Source organism: Oryzias latipes, chromosome 20 (assembly GCF_002234675.1).
Source record: "Oryzias latipes chromosome 20, ASM223467v1".
NCBI classification, from domain to species: Eukaryota; Metazoa; Chordata; class Actinopteri; order Beloniformes; family Adrianichthyidae; genus Oryzias; species Oryzias latipes.
Window position 1 is genome coordinate 3,429,292 of NC_019878.2, and position 22,027 is coordinate 3,451,318.

The 22,027-nt window shown below is 45.7% G+C and overlaps 2 protein-coding genes across 14 annotated transcripts in view; one reads left to right on the forward strand and one right to left on the reverse strand.

Moving 5' to 3' along the window:
- Window positions 1-822: 822 nt before the first annotated feature.
- Window positions 823-9,155, forward strand: LOC101156365 (BCLAF1 and THRAP3 family member 3). The gene is made up of 11 exons (XM_020712689.1): window positions 823-947; window positions 1,273-1,316; window positions 1,422-1,958; window positions 2,219-2,956; window positions 5,898-6,067; window positions 6,136-6,253; window positions 6,331-6,382; window positions 6,469-6,605; window positions 7,075-7,141; window positions 7,214-7,304; window positions 8,942-9,155. The coding sequence occupies exons 2-11, from the start codon at window positions 1,282-1,284 to the stop codon at window positions 8,953-8,955; spliced, it is 1,959 nt and encodes a 652-aa protein (XP_020568348.1). The 5' UTR covers window positions 823-947; window positions 1,273-1,281; the 3' UTR covers window positions 8,956-9,155.
- Window positions 9,156-9,455: 300 nt separating this feature from the next.
- LOC101167495 (aspartyl/asparaginyl beta-hydroxylase) overlaps window positions 9,456-22,027 on the reverse strand; it is a 37,577-nt gene continuing 25,005 nt past the window's right edge. For 12 of the 13 annotated variants that reach the window (XM_011488611.3, XM_020712605.2, XM_011488612.3 and 9 more), the window contains 21 exons: window positions 18,967-19,014; window positions 18,785-18,880; window positions 18,584-18,619; window positions 17,492-17,536; window positions 17,303-17,332; window positions 17,197-17,229; window positions 16,577-16,612; window positions 15,751-15,798; window positions 15,472-15,549; window positions 14,669-14,704; window positions 14,508-14,596; window positions 14,343-14,429; window positions 14,121-14,271; window positions 12,506-12,642; window positions 12,330-12,428; window positions 12,167-12,256; window positions 11,070-11,207; window positions 10,862-10,997; window positions 10,217-10,308; window positions 10,009-10,142; window positions 9,456-9,930 (listed from right to left, as the gene is read on the reverse strand). In XM_011488611.3, coding sequence (XP_011486913.1) covers window positions 9,780-9,930; window positions 10,009-10,142; window positions 10,217-10,308; window positions 10,862-10,997; window positions 11,070-11,207; window positions 12,167-12,256; window positions 12,330-12,428; window positions 12,506-12,642; window positions 14,121-14,271; window positions 14,343-14,429; window positions 14,508-14,596; window positions 14,669-14,704; window positions 15,472-15,549; window positions 15,751-15,798; window positions 16,577-16,612; window positions 17,197-17,229; window positions 17,303-17,332; window positions 17,492-17,536; window positions 18,584-18,619; window positions 18,785-18,880; window positions 18,967-19,014 — 1,790 coding nt within the window. In that variant the 3' untranslated portion in view covers window positions 9,456-9,779. The remainder of the gene's footprint in view (window positions 9,931-10,008; window positions 10,143-10,216; window positions 10,309-10,861; window positions 10,998-11,069; window positions 11,208-12,166; window positions 12,257-12,329; window positions 12,429-12,505; window positions 12,643-14,120; window positions 14,272-14,342; window positions 14,430-14,507; window positions 14,597-14,668; window positions 14,705-15,471; window positions 15,550-15,750; window positions 15,799-16,576; window positions 16,613-17,196; window positions 17,230-17,302; window positions 17,333-17,491; window positions 17,537-18,583; window positions 18,620-18,784; window positions 18,881-18,966; window positions 19,015-22,027) is intronic. The other variant, XM_020712598.2, reaches the window with a different exon arrangement.

A 22,027-nucleotide genomic window follows, 5' to 3' on the forward strand; every position in this document is an offset into this window, starting at 1 on the left:
GTGCTAGTCAAAACTTTTATTTTGAAACAGTTGAAACAGGAAGTGGCAGCGTTGTGACGTAACTGGGCCTAATCAACCCTCGCTCCGTTTTCTCTCCGTCAGTGTCGACAGAAACATCATGTGTGTTTGTTGCTTATGTTAGGCGGGACGAGTGAGTTATCAGGTGTGCATTAAAAACGGTTCTGCTGTGTTTTATTTATCCCCCCCCCCGCGGAAGCGTAACAAGCGCGATAAAGGTAAGAAAACTTGTAGCGGCTAGTTAGCCCCAGCGGTTGCTAAACTAGCTCACTTTCTGGGAATAGTGAAAATCTGTGTCTGCGTATTTGCATTATTGTAAGTCACATTTCTGACCCTGTCCGCTTCTATGCGAGCGACGTCTGCTCTTGTTTTATTAACACTTGATACCCATTTTTGAGCTTCAGTGAGTTTACCCGTTTTCCGGCTAATGCTCGCCTTGACTTGAGTGACGTTTCGGCTGCTTGTTTCACGCGCCTCTTTCCCACCTCACCGTATGTTGACACCTTTATCTCCTTCACTTCTCCTCCCTGTTACCTCACCCTTTCATTTGAGATCCTCTTATTTACACACATCTTGATGCATGTGACCTTCATTCCTCTCCTTTCCAGAGCAAACCTCCACCTGTACAGATGTTCCTCCACTTGTTTCCCGCTCCCACCACACACGCAGATCCCAATGTCATCTGCAAACAGCATGATGGTCCACAGAGATTCCAGTCTAACCTCATCTGTTAGTCTGTCCATCACCACATGTGCTCCAGTCTTTTCAGACAAATGTCTTCACCACACTAACATTTCCCTCTTTTTAGCAAAGTCCAGCATCATTTCTCCTACTGCATTCATGTCCTGAACACCAAACTCCTCCATCCCTTCCTCATCTCGGCATGTCTGTTAAAACCGGCTCCAACCACCGCTCTCCCCCCTATAAGGGTATTTAGCCCATGCCTGAATTCAGATCACCTTCTGGTTCTGTCTGTAGGAATACACATACAGATGTCCTAAGTTCAGGGCCCGTCTTCTCTGTTCTTTCTTTTATTTTAAATTTAAAAGTTAAGTTGAATTTTATGTGTCCCAAGTTTCTTTAAAGTTTCAAGTTTTTATTAAACAGTATGTTTTAAGTTGAGTTTAGATTGGCTATGCTGTTATGGTTTGACATCACTTTTTACCATCCTTTATTTTCTTTAACCATGCTGTCCCAATCTGGGATCTTTTCTCCACAGTTTATTTTTAAACTGAAAACGATTCTTTTCTCTAGGTTGATAAAATGTCCCGACCAAGGTCCAGATCACCAAATTACAGGTACTAGTTTGAGATCAGAATTCTACATTTCACAGCTTATTTTCTCCTTGTTTATCTCTTATTCAGCTAATAATACCCCCCCCCCCCCCCAACATTTGTTTGCAGGAGGCTTCCATCGGGGCAGCGGGACTTCAGTCCTGACAGAGTCCTTTCAGATCGGAAACACCACGACCCTTTTCCAGATGACCCTCGATTTGGACCCCAGCATCACCTAGACCAGGGCAGGTTACCCACCTGCAGACCCCCCCCACCTCCTGATCCAATGTACTACGACAAGAGAAGGCTGTCCCCCCCGAGAGTCGGGGGGTATGAGGTAGACCGACACAGAGGAGAAACCAGAGAACACGTTCAGAGAAATGAAAATAGGCGCCGGTCGCCTGCGTGGTCACAGAGGGAAGAGTTTTCATTCAGAGGTCATCATCAGAGAAAGCCCGGGATGACCTGGAGGGGAGAGGATCAGGGCCGAGGCCGGGGGGGTTTCAGAGACTCGAGCCCCGGCATGAGGCCAGATGAGGGAAGAGGAGGACACAGAGGAAGATGGACTGGTCAAGGTCCTAACGGCGGTAGATTCAGAGACGGCCTCCATCATGAGAGAGGAGCCCCTTTGAAAGGACCAAGGAGAGAAATGGATGAACATCCGGGGTAAAGTTCAAGCAAAATGCTTTGCAGCTCTTTCAGGAAATGAAGAAAGCTGAGGATTTTCTTCTCATCTGTTTTCTTACCGTAGGAAGATTTCGATGTGTAAAGATGTAAATGATTTCATTATTTTCTGAATGTCTTTAGCCGAGCAGCAGATGAGAAACTAGAGCTAATTTCTGGAGTAAATGTAAGGTTAGATGAGAAGATGCCGTGGCTCCTTGAATCCTTGTTGAACAGTGTCACCCCCTCTTATGCCGTCACAGGTACAGAGATGAAAACTCAGGGGACGCAGCCAGAGGTGGGTTTGGAGGGGGGAGTCGGGGGAGCTTTCCCCACGGACATCATCGGCGCTCAAGCCCCGGAGATCTGGGTCACAGCAGAGAGTTGTCCGAGTGGGAACGCTTGGAGAACTATGGGCCACATGAACCCCACTTTGATCGACAGAGGAGTCCCCGTTCACAGGAGCGATTCAAGGGCCCCCACAGCAGGGGTGAGGGGCGAGGACATGCTCAAGGTCACCGCTTTGATGATCACATGGGGGACCCGAACTGTCGTGATGCAAGAAAAGAGCCCGCCTTTCAGGAAGGACCAGATAACGTGAGATACGGGAACAGAGACCGTCCCTTTCACCATAGGGGGTCGTGGGGGGCGAGTAGGACGCACTACCAAAGAGGAGGCGGAAGAAATGATTACCACAGGAATCAGCCACATCTACAGCATTCCTACCAGGATTCAGCCCCCAAAGAGAGACCCGCTCACCACCCCTTCAGGAACGAGGTTCCGGGTCCCCCTAAGGGGGAGGAGCCCGGCTGGGCTGAAGGACACAGACGCCGGCAGTGGGTGGCGGACGCGCCCAGAAGCTCAGAAGATCTGGACCCCAAAATGCCGCGTCAGAGGATGGAGCGTGGATGGAGCGTGCGCAAAGACGACGGCATGGCGGTTCAAACGGAGGAAACCCTCACCATCAAAGTGGACATGAGTCGACCCATCAGCCAGAAAAGGTAACCTTAGGGAGGTTTTGTCAGGGTGGGGGTGAAAGTTCACTTTTTCTGTCTTTAAACTCTACGAAGGGAAGAAGCTTGAACTGCTATGAAGCGACTGATGTCACAGAGATGAAATTCTTGAATCGTTTTGAAGCCCAGCCTCAAGGATCTAGAAAGATCAACCAGGATCAGGAAGTTTCAGGAGATTTCACCTAAAGACGGATTTTCCTCCACATCTGTGATTGAGTGAAACACCACCCCAAACTCCAGGAGATCTGCTTCTTACAGGGTGACCCTAAGAGATGGAGCTGTAAAGAATTCCCTTCAGCTTTCTCAACCTTTTATTATTCCTTCATTCAGCAGAAGACCATCTGATTCACGTCATACTGCTCTGAGGAAAACCCGGAGCATCTGTTTCTGACTTTATGGAAATGAAAGAACTGAAGAGTCTGGGTGTCCATGATGTCACTGCAGCTGCTTCTGCTCCTGATGAGATGTTCCTGATGAAAGTCCACATGGTTTGAGCTGCACCAAGCTCACGATCAGAAGACCTCAGCTGGAATCCAAGCTCCAGCCGTCAAAGATGTTGGGATGTCTACTGAGGAGACGCAGACGATACAGAGCGATGTGACACTGGAACACACTGAAGGATCAGGTTCATGCCGTTCTTCCTGCAGATAAATGTCAGCTCCACCTGTACCACCTCACAGACCAGTGGAGCCTTGTACATGGAAGCACTCCTCGTTTTGTTGATGAAGAAAGAAAATCTCATCTGTCTTCAACCTAATCATCAAAATACCTACGAATATCCCTTCTGCTATCCTAGGCACGTTAACATTGGGAGTTGGGTCATCTAGACCCACTAGACAGTGCTCTGAACCTTTTTTCTTCAATGATTTGTGATCTTCACTGGTGTCCATGGATTACATGAAATCCTCTCCACCTTTATCCACCTTTGTCATGGTAGGGAGAACACGTCAATGCAAGGGGGGGGTCATCTAAGATAGCTCAAGGGTTAAAGAAGAAGATAAAGAAGAAGGATGTTGTTTCTTTTGACGGAATTACTTCCTGATGCCAGCAGTGAATGAATTGTCAGTGCAACAAGTAAGAGTACAATAGAATAGTTACTTTTTTAGATGGGGAGAAAAGGGAAATAATGAGAAGAAGTGGTAAAAATGCAAACATCTACACTCTGCTCTGGGTGAAGAACGAAAGACCCCAGTAGAACAGAAGAGCACAGGACAAAACGGACGATCGGGATTTGGGATATCCGGGCCCCAGTGCACCACTTCAGGCAGGGGCGGCCTGAAGGCACTGCCAGCTCCAGCACCGTACAGTAGAAGAGGAGGAGGAACAATGCAGGAGGCAGGATTGGCTGAGCAGCATGTTCCAGCCCTCACATCCAAACCGTGGTTGTCCTCTGGGCATCCGGATGAAGACGGATGAAGGCTGGAGATGGCTGTTCCAGAGAGAAGCTCAGATTCCCCAGAGGAGCGGCAAAATCTGGAGATTGACTGAGAAGAGAGGAAGATCTGCCAAGCAGGAAAAAGTCATCCAAAAAAATGCTGGAAAAGGAAGCTTTCTTGATGTAAAACCAGAAGGTTTGAGTTTCACAGAAGAACCTCTACTTAAGAAGGCCACAAAGCTCACATGGAGCAGCGGTGGAAACCTGCCTGAAGCTGCTCATTCCAGATTCAGCAGCTTTGGGGAAAAGCCTGGAGCTCCTAGAGGCCGAGCAAACTGCAGGTTAGGGTTTATCTGAAGATGAGGAGGGATGAAAACAAAGTCACGGCTTCACAGCAGAGCGGATGGGCAGCTGCCAACAGAAGGAACCTTCAGAGAAGAATCAAAGCTGCAAACGTCTGCATGAGGTGCTCATCTTTGTGGACACGGTCATTCTCTTCTGAAAGCCCGCATCGGGGTTGGTGAACTGCTAACGGACCAATCACAGCCGCAGGTGTGCAGCCTGAAGGATGGATGAGAGGAGAGCAGCGTGGAAAATGATGGGTAACCCGTGGGAGCTCCTCAATCATCACTCCTGCTTTCTTCATCAGGTTTAGAAAAATCTGACAAGATTTTATTGATTCACTGAATTTGACACAAAAAACCTTCAATTTTGATTCTCAATAAGAATAGAAATCATTTCATGCAGTGGCCAGGATAGGCTCCAGCAGCCCCGTGACCCTGAAGGGGCCAAAACGGAAGAACGAACGATGTTCCAGTAAATATTCTGAAAGTCGAGGTGATAACCAGCAAGTCCACAGTTCTGCTTTGATGCTTCTACTGTTTCATCATTTAAACCAAACAGAACACAAAGCTTAAAGTTCCACATGAAAGAAAAACACCAGAAAGCAAAGATTCTTCTGCTCGTCTAAAGAAAACCTCACCCTGCAGAAGGAGGAGCCAGGAGGACAGCAGATGAAGAGGAGGCTCTGTGGAAACTCCACGTCTTCAAACAAACAGGACCAAAAGGAAGAGGTTCTGGATCAAAGTGTGAACTTTCACCCCCTCTTCATCTCCCAGTCCGATCGTCCACCGAAAACTTTGCAAAAGTGCTCTCAGTACAGCCATTAGCCCCCCAGCTTCACTTTAGCGTTTGTTTGTTCCAAATGTTCTCTTGCTGCTCCATGAAAGCCCTCACAGGTAAGTTCTGGGTAAAGCTGAGATTGTATTTTTGCTCTGTCGTCATGGAGGAAAGTCTGCTGAAGGGATTTCCTGAGCGACACCACAATGATGCAGATTGTAGAGATCTGAGCCTCAGCGCTGGAAGTTCCTGACTAAAAGCAGACGAGTCCTCAGAGAAACGAAGACCATCTTCTGAAAGCTGCACAACAACTCAGGATTTGGGTTTTGGTCTGAGGGTGTGACTGAATCTTTGTCAGCTTTGCTTGGCACTGAAGGGAGGCGGGGCCTTGTTCTGTTTGGTGGTAACGAACACGACCTCGCTGCTCCTCTGCAGCCCTCTGTGCTACTCCTCAGACAGGCAGCTCTCTCTGGACCTGGTCAACGTGGGGCGCCAGAGACTGGACTTCCTGCCCGCGCTGCAGCACTCTGGAGCGCACCAGGAGAGCAGCGTGCGCATGAGCGCGTTTGCCCAGGAGATCATCACGCTGGTGCATCTGGTCAAAGGTCAGTGGGGCTCACCCAGCCAGGCCGTTTGTCCCGCGAGGGTCCAATGTTTGTGTCTGCCGCCACAGAACAGTACTTCAGCGGGGACGGGTTGACGCTGAGCGAGCGCTTCTCTGCGCCGCAGTCGGCAGAACTGTCTGAGGACGCGGAGGAGCTGACGCTGAACCAGCGCTTCAGCTCGAACCGGTAAGAGCAAACATGACGGCTGCGTCCTGGCCGCCGCCCTCCTGGTCAGCACTCAGTGTGGGTGTTCGTCTGTGCAGAGGCTTCAGCATGAATCTGGACTCCGTCCTTGACGATGAGGAGCCCACTCAGGTGGGATTGGAACCCGCTTCAGATTCCTGTTACCTGTTTGCTCATGATGAGGTCTTTAACCCGACTGCTGCTGTGGGGGGCGTTAGGGGCTGAGCAAGCCGCCACTGCGAGGCCCCGGAGACCTGAGACACGACCTAGAGAGGAGGCGACAGGAGAAGCTGGAGGGAGTCAAAGTGACCATCCTGGGAAACAGCATTTCCCAGCATGCTTTGGGGGCAGACAGGTGAGGCTGAGCTTCATGTTAGATACAGTTCAGCAAACAGAGAACAGTGTTTTGTCTGCAGTTTTCTGTCACACACGCAGACTTTCCAGGATTTTAGGTCAACATTTCTCTGCTTCTTCTCCTCATCTTCAGCATCAAAGTTGTGCTGCACCTTAACACATTTTTTCATCCTGGGTTTAAACCAAGTCATCCGCTTTGTTCAGACCTGTAAAACTGAAGCTGTTCCGTTTGCTCAGCTCCTCCAGACTCTGCAGGAGGATGCATGTTTATGCTAGTGGGAGGTCCACTCCACCACTGACTCGAGCACCTGAGGCTGATGATGCATTAGTTAGTTTGAAGTGACGTAAATCAAAAGTTTTATTTCGGGGTCTGCAGCCTCATAAATGAAACGGGAATGGCAAACGATGCTGTGCAGTTTTTGTCTCCTGATGCAGTGCAACCAAACCTGAAGCGTTTACTTTGCCTGCAGCGAGCTGAACGACGCGGCGCAGAGCGAGTGGGCAGGGCAGCAGAGGAGGAGGCTGGAGGGCAGTATGGTGAGCAGCTCATGAAGATCCTGGGTCACATGACCTGATGAAAACGGAGACCTTAAATGTTTGTGTCTGCAGGGGCCGAGGAGAGGAGCTCCAAACCGTTTGAATGCAGGTCCTCCACGCAGAAACTTCCGCATCCCGTATCAACGGCACGGGGGCCCTGCAGGTACACGAGCACAGCTGCTCAGCTTCACCTTCAGTGTGCATGGACACCAACATACAGACTGTAGTGTCTGTGGTACCCAGAGCAGATTTATAGATGAAGTCCTTCTAGACGTGATGACAAAGCTCCACAGCTTTGATATCACTTCACCCAAAGGAGCTTTATTTTGAAAATCTTCGGTGCCCTCATATTCCATCAGAGTTCCCGTTAGCTTGATTGTGTTCATGTAAATGTATGAGCTGCATTCCTGTGTGGTGTGAGCGCGTCCTTGTTTGTTCCAGCAGCAAAGACCTCACTCTGGGTCTACTCTGCTGACAGGAGGAGCGTCTTCAGACCACCGTCACTCTTTACTTTACCACATTTGCTATTGGTGGTGTAACGATTCATTTTGACAAAGTTTGATTCACAGTTGGTGGCCACTGATCCCATTCATAGTCAACATTAGTTCATTTTGAACAATCCGATTGACCTCATATGGATCCAGATCATCTTTATCCAAAACTTCCAGCAGTGAGACTCAGACAGAATTCCTGCTACTGAACAGTGAAGTTTTCCAGATTCTTGGATTTCTTCCAGATCATCAAGTGGAAATGAAGTCTGTGTCCGAACAAACAAGAATGAATGTCAAATCCATTCACATGTTAGTTTCCTAAAGTTCACCACTGTTTTTTTTCCACATCCAAAGAATCCAAAGGGAACATTCTTAGAACATTCTAGACACTGGATGGTCACATGACTATATTCAAAGTCTGTCCACACATTGGACTGGAATGATGGACGGATCAGTTTTAATGACATCATGTGTGTGTTGTCCGCTGATACACTTGGTCTTTTTTACCTTATAGTAAAATAAACCTACCACGTCTCCAATTTTCCAATATTGATTATCAATGTGTCCCATTTTGAAGCAACTTTATAACGGTACAGGACGATTCAATGACTAACTTTCCTCAGACACATCAATCTGGAATATTAAATGGATTCATGGTTATACTCCTATTCACTAGTAATGAAACCAATTCACTTTAGTCTCAAGCTTTCATCTGGAAAATGCAGTTTAGAATCAGATATGGGGTAATTAGCGGCTGGGTAGCTCGGTTGGTAAGGTGAGAGGCTACCGTGCAGGAATCAAGGGTTCGATTCCCGGAGGGGAAGAAACAATGGTACTGGGGGCAATTACCACATCAATGGCGAGCAGTTAACATCACTCAGTGAGGGTCCTTAGGCAAGACCCTTAACGCTACCGCCTCCTGAGCGCGGTTAGACTGCAGCTCACCGCTCCCTCAGGGGATGGGTCAAAATGCAGAGAAGAATTTCCCCATTGAGGGATAAAGTATCTGGAAAAAAAAAATTATAGGCATTCTGCACTCCCTTAAGCAGAATTGTCCCAGAGAGCAGCTTTAATACTGCCTCTCCTCTCCATGAAAGCATCCATGACGCTGAATGGGCTCTGCCACGCGTGAAGTGCGGGGCAGTGACATCGTACGGCTGAAGTTTTACATTTATGAAGGTCTTTGGGTTTAACCTTGTGCTATCTTAGATGACCCAACTCCCAACGTTAAAGTGCCTAGTATAGCACAAGGGTTACAGCGTCATGGTTTCCATGTTTGTCCTGCAGCCTCATGTCTTTCTGTTCTCAGGTCCAAACTGGTGATGGGATCATCTCCATGTGGGATCGCAGCTGCATCCTGGGAAATTTGAAGTATTGTTCATGCAGAAGATTTCAATAAGAAAGAAATGTGGTTTTGTTTTCCATCCTCCGTAAGTTTTGAGTCTGAGGTTTTACTTCATGTTTGTTTAGATTTGATTCAAACGGATCCTGGATTGTTTCTAATAAACATGATTGTTCTAAAATGGTCTCTTCTGGTTTTTTCTCTGAACTGCTCATCGTTCATCCCATAACCCTTGTGCTGTCCTAGGCACTTTAACATTGGGAGTTGGGTCATCTAGACCCACTAGACAGTGTGCTGAACCTTTTTTCTTCAATGATTTGTGATCTTCACTGGTGTCCATGGATTACATGAAATCTTTCCACCTTTATCCACCTTTGTCATGGTAGGGAGAACACGTCAATGTAAGGGTGGGGTCATCTAAGATAGCACAAGGGTTATAAAAAAATCTGTCATAACTTTAACAGCATCTGACACAAACACCTTCAGTTTTTTTGGATTTTATTTTTCATACAAATATAAATCATTTCAAAAGATTTTCCATTACATGTGCAAAAATGACAAGTGAAGGTAGAAACCACAGTTCTGCTTTGATGCTTCTAGTGTTTCGTAATTCATCAAACTCAACAGAAAACATTCTTCAACGTTGGCAAATAGTTTGAGCCCAGAACCGGGCCTCTTCAGGTACCGAGTCAGTAGTTAAAACAGTTCTTTTGGTCCTGCGGCGTCCCGTCAGTCCATCCTCTTTAGTTTCATGAGGCCCTCACCGTACCGAGGTCGACCTGACGCTCCTCGCCTGCTCAGGAGGTCAAATGGCGCTGAGGGTCTGCCGCTGGTGCTGCGTCAGCTCCGGGTGCCAGACGTCCACGATGAAGATGAGCCGGTAGCTGTCAGCTTCCTGCCACACCTCGTGCTCGAAGGAGTCGTCAAAGATGAGGACTTTCCCCTCCTCCCACTCCCTGAAACATGGAGAAGAGCAGCTCCGTCAGCAGGGCGAGGGCCGCAGCAACAGCCGTGAGGGCGGAGATGGCCGTGACCTGGTCTGGTTGGTGCAGCGGATCCTGCAGCCGGGTTTGGGGATGACGAGGCCCAGGTGCATCCGCAGCCTGCAGTTGGTGGGTCCGGTGTGAGGCCACACGTGGGTGCCAGGCTGCATCACCGAGAACTTGATCTGAAAACGCACAGACGATGACAGGAGCCCGGACTCGTCTCACCTGCTGAGGGCGGAGCCTCGTCGGGTCATACCTGTCCTCTCTTACAGCCTGTGGCTTCAGGGAATCTGTCCAGCAGAGAGCAGGTCTTTGGGACGCCCTGACAGGCGCTTCCAGCTTTTCTCCCTGAAAATACAAACATCTGTGCATTCTGTACGCCCGTCTGGGGTTCAGGTTGGGAGCAGAAGTCGCGTATCTTCTACTCCCAGCTCCTGTAAGGCATCAAGCTTTGCAGCCAGACGCCTGAACTTCCTCTTCTCCGTGGGGGGGAGCAGCAGCTGTTGTCAAATTTCCTCCTGGATGACACTCCTCACTGTTCACGACACTGAGTGTCCTTCATATCTGGGAAAAATGCAAGTCCGGAACTGAAGTAGTTAAAGCAGCGAAGGGGGGGGTCCCCCCTTCGCTGCTTTAACCACTTGTGTTCCAGACTTGCATTTTTCCCAGATACGAGTGTGGATTTAGAGAATTATAGTTTTGGAACATTAACTGATTGACCTCAATCCAGGAGTAGTAAATGCTGCAGTTCCACAAGTGACCACTGGAGACTAACTGCAAAAGAGAGCCGACTGCCTTGATCCCTAAAATCCTCCCTCTGGGGGAGATGAAGCTCTAACTGGAGGTTATTTTATCTCTGGACCAACAGTTGGGTTTTCTGTGACCTTTGGGGGCTGTTTACCTTGTTGCCACAGGGTGTACTGGCCCCATTCTCCTTTTTCTCGCAGGTTTTCATCCTCTGGTAAGAAGCGTCCCCTGTCCTGATCCATCACAGCCAGAGCCTCGTCCCGGATCGTCTTCCAGTTCCTCTCCAGCACCTGAAAAAACCCGCATACATGGACCCCTAACCCTGGCTTAAAGAACCTAACTGCAAAGGTGAGGCGGCGTACCTTAACCAGGTCCGTGTAGCCCGTCTCTTTGGGCGTCCACCAGGGCTGTGCCTTTAGCCCCTTCACGTTGTACAGAGATCTCTGCCACACCGAGGCGAAGTGACCACGTTTGTGACCCAGTTCATACCACTGATAAGCCTGGTCACACATACACACTCAGTTCAGGTTTGGATTAGATCCAACGGTGTCTATGACGATGGAAATGGCGTAACTCTGTGACTTTCAACCCCTGTGCTGACATCATCAGGTGTGAAAGATGCCGACACAAACACCTGCTAACAAGCTCTGACAGAAATCTTGGATTCAGGCAACGCCATGTGCCAGCCTTGATTTTTTTCCTGCTCACAGCAGATCACCACTGCTGCTCTGAGCCAGGCTCCCAATTGAAAATGCTCCATTTCTATTTAGTCTTCATTGAACGCTTCTACTGGGTTAGCATCAGCTGTTAGAAAGGACACAAGGAACTCACTGAACTGAAACAAGATGGTGGTATAAAAAGAAACTCTGCGGATCTTCCTTTAGACTAATATTTTACTACCGGTATATCTTTTGTGAAGGGTCTCCAGAGAGGGGTAAAGACAGCGCAGAGGATCACCAGCTGCCCTCACTGAAGGACATCTACCAGCATCATCGAGCATCATCACTGACTCCACCCATCCTGCTTTCCCTCTGTTTGATCTGCTGGAGGTGCAGGTCCATCAGAACCAGGACAAACAGTCTCAGGAACAGCTTCTTTCCACAGGCAATCACTTTATACGCATACTCCCACCAACTACACCCACTCTGACTGTTCTCACACACTAAATTACATGTGTGCAATAAAACGCAATATATATTATGCTGCGCTCATTGCAACTCAACTCATGCCATTCTATTTTGTTCACACGTATTTAATATTTACTTGTTTCTGTACATATTGTACATATCTTGATTGGAGATAAGATTTAAAGTTTTGTATTTTATTTTATTTTCACCACTCCAAGGCTGCTACAATTTCATTGTATCACCATGTACAACGACAATAAAGGCATCTTTAATCTGTAATCTCCTATTATCTGCCTCCTGTGGTCAGCAGGGGGGGGGGAAGGATCACTCACACTGTCGTCTCCAACTCTCTGGAGGGCGTCTCCCAGGTGGAAGTAAAAGCGCCCGTCATCGGTCCCCGGCTCGCCAGACTCCAGGCCTTCCTGCAGAGACAAAGGAGAGGTCAAGAGCTGAAGGTGCACGCACTCACCTGGACGCGTGCACGTGTGTGCTAACCCTCAGGAAAGGGATGCTCTCTGCAATCTGGTTTTCTGCCTTCAAGATGAAACCGTAGTGCACTTTGGCAAAGCCGTTGTCAGGGGCGACGCCCAGAACCTGAGCAATGAGGATAAACAGCCAATCAGGACTCAGGACTTAAACAAACAGCAGCACGTTTGTGTCTGTAAACAAACCTCTTCATAGACTTGCTTGGCGCCCTTGTTGTCGCCTAGCAACAAGTGGGCCACGCCTAGATCGTTCTTCAGGCTGACGTCGTCGGGAAAGATCTGAACCAACGTCTGCAGCGTCACCAGAGACCCGCGTGTCCGACCTGGGGGGAGGGGGTGTTATCACCAAACCAGAAAGTGTTGGAAGTTTTGATGTGAAGCTCCAGACCAGAGTCCAGCTAGCATCTGTAAAACAGGAACTGCACAAAGCTCAGGGCCCTGAAGGCAGCACGGGACCACAGGAAGTGTCCCTTCGCAGCAGAAACGACCCTCTGGCAGAAGCTGAAGGGACGGAATCGTACATGAACAGCTGACAGAAATCAAACCCCATCTGCATGTATTTGACTTTCTCAACGAACAGCAGTAAATGTTCAAACGTGTTTTCTGCTCTGTCTGTTCAGCTGCACTGTTTGAACGAGAATTCTCTAAATCAAGTCTCTAAATGACTTCAGAAGCTGGCTGAGTACGGTCCTCACCTGTGCAGCTGTTTAAGGCACACAGCGTTTAAAGTGAGCCGATGGAGAAGATACCAGGCAACCTTTACAGAACTTTTCTGCTAAGGATTTTAATGTCAGAACATCCAGAACCACAGCCGACGAGAGGAGAACCAGAATCGTTGAAACTTGAAAAGGTAATACATGAAAATAGTGCCAAAATATATTTAAAAAATGTAATTGGTCCTAATTTCAATAAAAATGCATTTGCATGAAAGCAAAATGCTGAAATGTGTTTCGGCACAAAACACAAAGGTTTAAAAAAACGGAACCTGTTCAAGCCGGATGTCGCTAATTTACAAGGAACCAAAATTCCAGAGCTTCAAACACACTGAAGAAAATGTATTTTTATAATTGGAAATAAATAAATACAGACATGAAGGGTTTATGTTACTTTAAATAAGTGGAAATGGAACAAAACCCAAGTACAGTTGTACTTGGGTTTTGTACGGGCTACACGGAAAACCCAAGTACAGTTGTTTGTACCTGAAGCCCTGAAATGAAGAGCAAAAGTGATCAAGTTAAGAACTAAAAACTAAATCAAATAAAAGTCCAAAACAAATTGATTAAACAAAATGTTGTATCTAAAAAGTCTTTTAGATAAAAAATTAAAATAAATGTAAATATTATGAGCAAAATTTACAACAAAAAGGCCAAATGCCTGGAAATAACCTAAAAGTGGACTTATTTGACTTTGAAAGTCTGCTAATGTAGTAAAGGTTGGACCTTTCCAGGTGAAAGCGCTGAAGCCTCTGAGGAGTTTAGGAAATGTTTTTTCATTCATTTTAACATTTCAAAAGCATAAAGGGGAAAAACAAAGCATGACCACAGGAAGCTCCTGAAAGAGCTTTGTGGTTTCCCGTTTGGACCAGCAGGGAGTTTAAATGTGCAGAAGAGGTTCTGACATGAGGTCTGTTTCTCCACTTTTTTGATTCAGATTCCTTTGAAAAAAAGAGCAGATCCAGATTTGGAACTCTGGGTCACCTCTGAAGGAGGGGAAGCTCCTCCCACACACATGTACGTCAGCTGAGTTGGGATCAAACGGGAAGCAGATCGGTTCTGCTTGGTACCGCGTGTTCGGACCATACCAAGGAACTGCTGGCGCGCGGCTCGTCTCTTCAGCGCCGCTCTCATGAGGTCGGCGGTGGCGTCTGGCAGCTCGGACGCCTCTTTGTAGGTGTTGATGGCTCTCTGCAGCACCTCGTTGCTGCGCTGCTTCTCTGCCAGGTCGTCCTCCGCCTGGGGGGTCATGGCAGGCATGAGCGCTCCGCTGCACCAGCTGCCGGCTCTGCAGCCCACCGTCACAGTACCTGAGCTTTCCCGTAGCGAGCGCGGGGGCTCTGAGGAAACTGCTGCACCAGCCTCTCAAACGCCTGCAGCGCCTCCTCCAGCTTCCCCTGAGGCAAAGAGGAGGAGGAGAGACATCATGTCCTGCAAAAACACGGAGCTCAGAGCGCTGCTGACCGGGCTGGTACCTTCTTACGAAGCTTCTCTGCTGCATCGATTTCGGCTTTAATCGTTTTATCAAACTTGTTCAGCAGCTTTGGCTTCTTCTTCTTCTTCACTGCAGGAGAGCAAAGGAGAGTTTCAAGGAAAACCTCTCAGAAACAGCTTTTCAACGTTCCTAACTCTCTACCTGGGAGTTTCTCCTCCACTGGCTCTTCTGTCCTTCCTGTCACACATGAAACATGACCGACTTTAAAGGGCTGACAAAAGGATTTATCACATTCCCATTCTCAAAGAAAAGGTTCCATTTGTGCAAATGTTAGGTTTTGAAACATCTGCTCTGATTTGGTTGAGCTCACAGGAGATCTGAGCTTAGATGTTTGGATCGGTCAGCTGCAGAGTTCCCTCAGAAACAAGTGGACCTGGAAGAACTGAAGCAGTTCTGAAGGCAGATGGAGACCGACAGCAAATACCGATTTCATTTACATTTCTCTTTTGTTCGTTCTCTGCATTTGTTTGATTGATGAAAAACACTTTTTTGAAAGCATTTGTTGTTTATCCACAGCTGCCTCTAACCTTAGCACAGTGTATGTTAAGGGCATGGCTCCAAATATTACGAAAAAAAAAACACTGGAGGAAAAACAAACAGATCAGATGTAGAAACCAGCAGCAGCTGACTTCCTGAGTGAAGCACCTTTGAAACCAAAGTGTTATGAAATGGGTCAATAGACCTAAACAAAAACTACACAATAAAATCAGTGAGTCATCTGAGAAGATTTTTATGAACCAGAGTAGAAATTTGAAGAAACTGTCAAAACTTAAGCTGTATGACAGCCTCACAGTCTGTTTCTACCTCTTTTAGAAAGGATGGGGTTCCATGACAGCATATAGGACTATTACGGGGATTGGAAATCTGGCTTCAATCCAGGTCATTACAAACCACACAAACACACTTCATCCTTTAAGTCTTTCATTCCTTTGAGATGGACTCACCGGCGGCCTCTACCGGCTGTGGTTCCACCTCTGTCGTGGCTGCAGGAGGACTTCCTGTGCGCTCCTCTGACTGAAGATCTGAAACACCAGAGAAGGCAGAGTCTGAAACTCAAACTCTGCTTTCTTTATGTCCTGTCTGGACTCATTTTAGGCAGAAGCTCCCTCAAACCAGCAGCTTTTGGAACTGTTGGTTCGGTTCAACTGAACGTCGACTGAACCAGGTAAAGGCGGGACATTTCTCAGCATTCTGAACCAGGAGGAGGGCCAAACCGGACTGACCGGCTTCATGGCTGACTTTGGAGCTTGTCAGGTACTGTCCAGACTGAGCTGCAGGAAAACACAAAGCAGAAAAACATGTTTCAGTTTCATTTTCCGCTACAGGGAAAAAGTTGAAAATCTTTCTGCTTTTTACTTGAGCTGTTTGTACGTTTTACTTTCACTAAGGGCACTTTACAGAAAAACTCAAGAAATGTATAAAAAAAAAAGTTACGATCCGATTTATATCTATAACATCATCAATCGCTCCTGATTACAGAGCAAGCCCATGAAGAAGTCACTCCAAATCTGTGTGTGTAAGTTATTATACAGATATTTATGGGCTTTTTCAGTTTTGATTGGGAGTTCTTCTACAGCGCTGGTTATTAAAGGTAGAGCCAATGAGTGAACCAATTTAAAGTACAGGAGGACGAATCAGGGTTTGAGCTGTGTCCACTTCACACACTCTGTACATGTAAACACTTACTTTATCATCAAGAGAAAAATGTAAAATCAGAAAACATAAAACAGTAAAACTTTTTAACTGGACTTTTTTACAGTACAAACAAGAAACACAAGTTGATCATGTCTTTCTCCTAAACAGAACTTTGGTTTTTACTCCAGTTTTCCTGAAAAAGCACCAAACATCGGTGATGTCATTTTAGTCAACTTTCCTAAAGAGATTGGGTTTTCAAAAATATTATTTTTCAACCAAAACTGTTTTACAGTTGTGAGTGAATATTTGACACTTTTACCAGTATTTGGGCTTCATTCATTGACACTCAGGGTTATAATGGAAGGAAGACAAGGATGAGTGTAAAGAAACGGAGGAGGGATCCGGTTCACCCACCTGCCGTCTTCTCCGGCTGCAGCTCCTCCACCAGAACTGTGACAGGAGACACATAGAAAGGTCTTCTTCAGGGCTGAACACAGTTAACTACAGATTCAAAAACTGCCTATCAGCATCAGAAAAACATCAGCGGCACAGGAGTCAAAAATGGAGACTTTTGTGAAATGTTGTTCCCGCATAGATGCTCAGTTGTGGAACGCTAAAGTGTACTTTGAAAAAGGGAAGCTGTGTCAAAGGATCGTTATGAACAAAGGAGTCGTCCTCATCTGCCTCCTGACTGAGCAGATCGACTGAAGCATCAGATCCTCCCTGATTCAGCCATCAAACAAAGTATTTTTGCTGCAAAAAGAGGCTTTTTTAACAAAAAAAAATTATTTTTTTTTACAAAGTTATAAATTCTAAACCTATACAATAAATCTGATAAGAGCCTCCCCAATTAGCGTTCTTTCTTATTCCTGCTAAAGTTTTATTTTCTTTCATCTTGCTCTCTAAATAATTTCCCAGAAATGCCGTTTTGGAGCTGCTCTGTCCATTTGTTTCATAAAGATTGCTGTGTCTCCTGTCCTGAAAGCTGCTTCACATGTGAAGGTCTGAGCGGCCGAGCTCTGATCTGGCCTCACCTCCGGTGCTGTCGATGGCGTCGCCCTCCCCCTCTAAAAGATACAAAGGTTTGATAAGAAGAGGCGAACGCTCAATGAAATGAAAGGAGAAGAAAGGATCACAGACCGTAAGGATGAGCGCTGTCCTGAGGATGGTCTGATGAAGACGCAGAGACGAGGAGTCAAACAAGGAAAAGATCAGACTCTAAGATCATGAAATAAAAACTTCTAGGTAATATTTTCTCCTGTTTTCGTTCATTCCCCCCAGAAACAAAAGGAGCAGCAGAGAACAGAGAAAGAAAAGTGTTGAATTGACCTGGAGTAAACTCATCTTCCACCAGCGGAGGCAGCGGGACGGCAGCTGAGCAGAGAAACACAAGGCCTCAGTCACATGGCTGATGATGAGGATGCTGCCCTGGTCACCATGGCAACGGGACAGACAGCAGCCACTCAGCCTACTTCTGAGCAGACACTTCCAAACTCTGACGTTCGGATCAGTGAGTTAGCAGAGTTTTGTCTTGAGCAGGAACTGAAAACTCTGACTGCAACAGTTAATGTGACCTTTTAGAAAACACCTGCAGAGGATCTACAGTTATAGAAAGGGTTCAGATTCATTACATTCATTTTTTTAATGCAGAGCAATCAATGGCTCTAAAGCTTTAAAAGGCGGAAAAATAATTTTGTTGAAAAGAAAAAAAACATATTTAAACTTCTACACTTTTTTCTTCAAAATATTAAGTTAAAAACTCATTGAAGATGACTATCAGATCTACCTTAAAAAGCCAAAGCTGAATACCAGCTCTTTGTCCTGTAGGTGGCGCTGGCCTGTAAAATCAGTGTTTCTGGCTGGAAAAGGTTTGAGCGCTGTGGCTGAGAGCAATGGGAAGTCATTATATATACTCCATATGTGGAGAATGTTCAAATAAAGATACATGAAAAAGCCTTTTTCACAGACATCCTGCAGGAAACCACAGTTTAGTTAGTTAGTGTCAGCAGCCAGGCTCTTCTGGGGTTTGAACCTTCAACATTGTTTCTGACAATCTGTTGTTTCCATGCAGGCAGTTTCACAGCTGAACATGATAGACGGGACAGGGTCCTGGCCTTAAAACAAAAACTACTTTAATTATCGATTTATTTCCGATAATACAATTTAGCTTTTTTTTTTTTTTTAATTACCGGTATGATCGTTTTAAAAGCTGAATTTTTCCAGTTGAGAAGCATTCCTCGACTTGATTCAAATGTTTTTGCAGAGTTTCCGGAGCAGAAGCTTGTCCTGGTTTTTCTCCACTAAACTAGATTCAAATCCGGTTTTTGTTCTCAAACAACAAAAACAGCAAAAGCTCAAAATGAAACGTTCAGAAACTTTACAACGACGAGTCAAGGCTACAGACGGAGAACATGAACCCACCTTGAATGTCAGACTCCACGTCCTGAGATCCAGATGCTGAAACAGACAGAAGTCACTGCGTTACTGTCGTCATGGTGATGAGTGGAGTATCCTCAAATATGTCTTTAAACATTAATAATCTTAATAACAATATTCACAATAGTGTCAAAAAGGATTTCATTGCTCCTGGGTCATAAGCATGGGGGGGGGAGGTGCACATACCTGGTGGCTCCTCCCCAGAGGGCGTGGTCTCAGCGGCAGCCTGTGATGGATGGTCTTCCTCTTTCTGATAAAAGCTTTCTGGAGTTTCTGTGGGTTCTTCAGGAACGAAGACAAAAACCACCAACAGTTGAAGACGTTACTAAGCTGCAGATCAGATGGAAGCACTTAAATGTGTCGCTCACTTGTTCCCTCCTCAGCTGACTCTTCCTCAGTCTTTGATGTCTTCAAACCTGTTCAAAGACACAAACCAAAGGAGAAACTCATGAATGTGCTTTCTCAGTTCTATTCAGCCTCTCATTGAAGAACTGAGACCGCGCAGGAAGAACAAAGCAAACGTCAGTCCAAAAATGCCAGCAAGTCATTTGTTTCTGTTTCAGCCCCTCAGGTTTTCCTTTCCTCAGGTCGTTTGTTCTTTTTGAGAAGTTTCACTTCAGATGATGTAAAAACAAAGATTTTAACTCCAGATACCAGATACCATGACTCAACTTCAAGATGTCCCCTCATAATTCCTCATAATTCCATCCATTCTCCAAACCTGTTGAATCCTTTCAGGGTCATGGGTTGCTGGGGCCTGTCCTAGCTGCTGTTGGTCAAGGCAAGAGTCACCCTGGACCGTCATTCCATTCACTTTTTATTTTAACAACCATAAAATATATATATTAGTTGATCCTCAACTCATTAAAATCTTTTACCTTTACATTCTGTTTTTCTTTCACATGTTCTTAATGGAAATTTGTTTTGGATCCAAAGGTTGAGTAAAGTAAAAGATCTTCAAAGGTAAAAACCTTAAAAGATTCTTTACAGGTTTGAGGTTAAATTTCCTGTAGATTTCATCTTTCTGATAGTGTTGTTCTGATGGGTCAGAAATCCTGGAACCACAGCAGAACTTTGAAGCTCTGGGTCTTTTCTTCACGTCTTCTAGTTGATGTATCACAACCAAACAATAAAGATCCTGGTGAATTTTTCTTTCTCGATCTTGGATCCAGTTCAGCAGATAAAACCAACCTCAGGAATGCCACATTAAAGCAGACCAGACACCATGGTTCTGAATGTTCCTCCCCACTTTGTGATGCTTTTGGTTTCAGCTCCGCTGCCTGTTCATGGCTAAAGTGAGAGGTCTGGAGGTAAGATTTTGTTTGCATTTTTGTAAGACAAATAGGCTGGTGTGGCTGTAGATTCTGTGACCCACACAGGAAGTTCATGTTAGGACTCAAGTCCTCTGCATTCATAGGAGAGAAGCTCATTGCCCCCAAATGGGAGGACAGGGCTATAAGCAACGATGGAACATTTTTGGGGGAGCCGTTTGCCCTGATGTAGGGAACCCCGCCCACACTCCAGAACACAGACCCCCCAGCTCAGATGTTATAAACTCCCCCACCGCACAGAAAGTGAGCCACCAGATCTAGAGTACAGGTTCTCCACCGGACACCCCAGTGACACCCGCACCAGCCACTGGCCCATCCAACCCAGGTCGTGGTGGGAGACGGGGTCCAAGGTGACCACCGTCCTCCTGGTGTGTGTTCATATGCAGTTAAAGTGGGGCCAAGACGGAAGCTTCCATCCTCCAACGGCGGCATCCGATCACCCAAACACTCCCTCCAAAGGGCCCTGCGTGTGTGAAAGTGTGCTTCCTGGTGACCGATCTATAGTGTTTGTGTTACAAAGAGGTGCTTTTAAAATTGGTGGTTCCCTTCAGTGACGGACCCAAAGACTTCTGTAGAGGAAAAAAAAGCTAGTACTCCTTCTACTGGTCAGAATAACCATTCTTGCTCTGATCCCTTTTTGTTAAATTGCAAATTATTCAATTATAAATTGACCAATCAGATGCCTCAGTAAAAACGTGTGGTGCCCGGTGATTGACAGATTGTCCTGAGTGGAAGGGGTGTGGACTTCCAACAAGCTCACTCCTCATGGGCAACAGTAGTTGCCATGGAAACGACGATTAAGTTTGACTCAGACTATTCACTGTCGCCTGAATCCAACATGGCGACGTCCGTAACGCACAAAAAAGGCGACTGATTTGGCTTCATTTAGCTGGAGTTGGAGGGAAGGCATTTTCTAGGATGACATCACACTCGCTCAGTCCAGTTCTCTTATACATCCAATAGAGTCAAAAATATATTCAAACCTTTTAATCTGAGATAAAATAAGAACATTTACGTTCACAAGTATGGAGTTTAAACATGAAACCAAAGAAAAGTTAAAGCACTAAAATTGGAAATCTAAATGATGAAAGTCAATAAAATAAAATAAAATAAGGTTCCAAAGAAAGCTGATATAAGCATATGTTTAAAGTGTCACTATATAATATAAGAATTAAAAAAGGGATTAAACTGTTAGTCCTGAAGGAGTTTGAACAAGGAACAGCTTCTGCTGGTGAGATCTGGTATAATGAAGAACACGTATAATCAGATTGATCTGCATTCTTCTCTGTTTTTCAGTTGTTTAAAAAACCTATTGAACACAAACACAAAATTATAGGAGTAAAAAACATGAATAAAAGCTCATTTCACTCAGAAGGAACAGTTTTAATGAAACCAACAGATGAAAAACTGCATAACTGATCATAATTATGACAGCTGAGAAAAAAGCGCTTTGACATCAACTTTGAAAGTTCATTAATAACAGGAAAACGTTAAGCGATTCAGAGTTACTAAAATAAAATGCAACAGAGTCAAAAGCACAAACCTTTACAAAAGTCTGTTTTCCGTTGAGGGAAGCATGAACACACAACAATCAAACAAAATGAGGCACGACACTGTGGTGTGTGAGACTGAAAGTGTTTAAGAAAAGCAGAAAGGAAAGTTTAACAATTGCATGTTTGTGTTGCACAAACCTCTTTTCATTTCCCGAAAAAAAAATCCATAAAAAAAACAAAACCCAAAACACTTGAATTGTTCCCATCCATTCATTTTCTTAACCCATTATATCCCTTTTGGGGTCACGGGGTCAGCAGAGCCTGTCCTGGCTACTGTTGGGAGAAGGCAGCATACAGAGCCACACAATCACTCCCGTACAGACTCACACATGCACACCTCAGGCTAACTGATCAACCTTTGAAGCATGTTTTTGGACTGTGGGAGGAAGCCAGAGTGCTCAGAGAAAACCAACGCTTGTACGTGGAGAACCTTTATTTTTCCTTTACATAAAAATTGATCATTGGCTATTTTAGAAAGAAAAAGTTTCATTTATGCAGAGTAAAATTCAAACAATTGGAGACAATATTTTCACGGAAAAACGTAA

Excerpts from the sequence above, each read along its gene's own strand:
- LOC101156365 (XM_020712689.1), top strand. The coding sequence starts at position 1,282 with ATGTCCCGACCAAGGTCCAGATCACCAAATTACAG. Across the intron at positions 2,957-5,897 it reads CGACCCATCAGCCAGAAAAG|CCCTCTGTGCTACTCCTCAG; the intron begins GTAACCTTAGGG and ends GCTCCTCTGCAG. Across the intron at positions 6,383-6,468 it reads ACGATGAGGAGCCCACTCAG|GGGCTGAGCAAGCCGCCACT; the intron begins GTGGGATTGGAA and ends GGGGGGCGTTAG.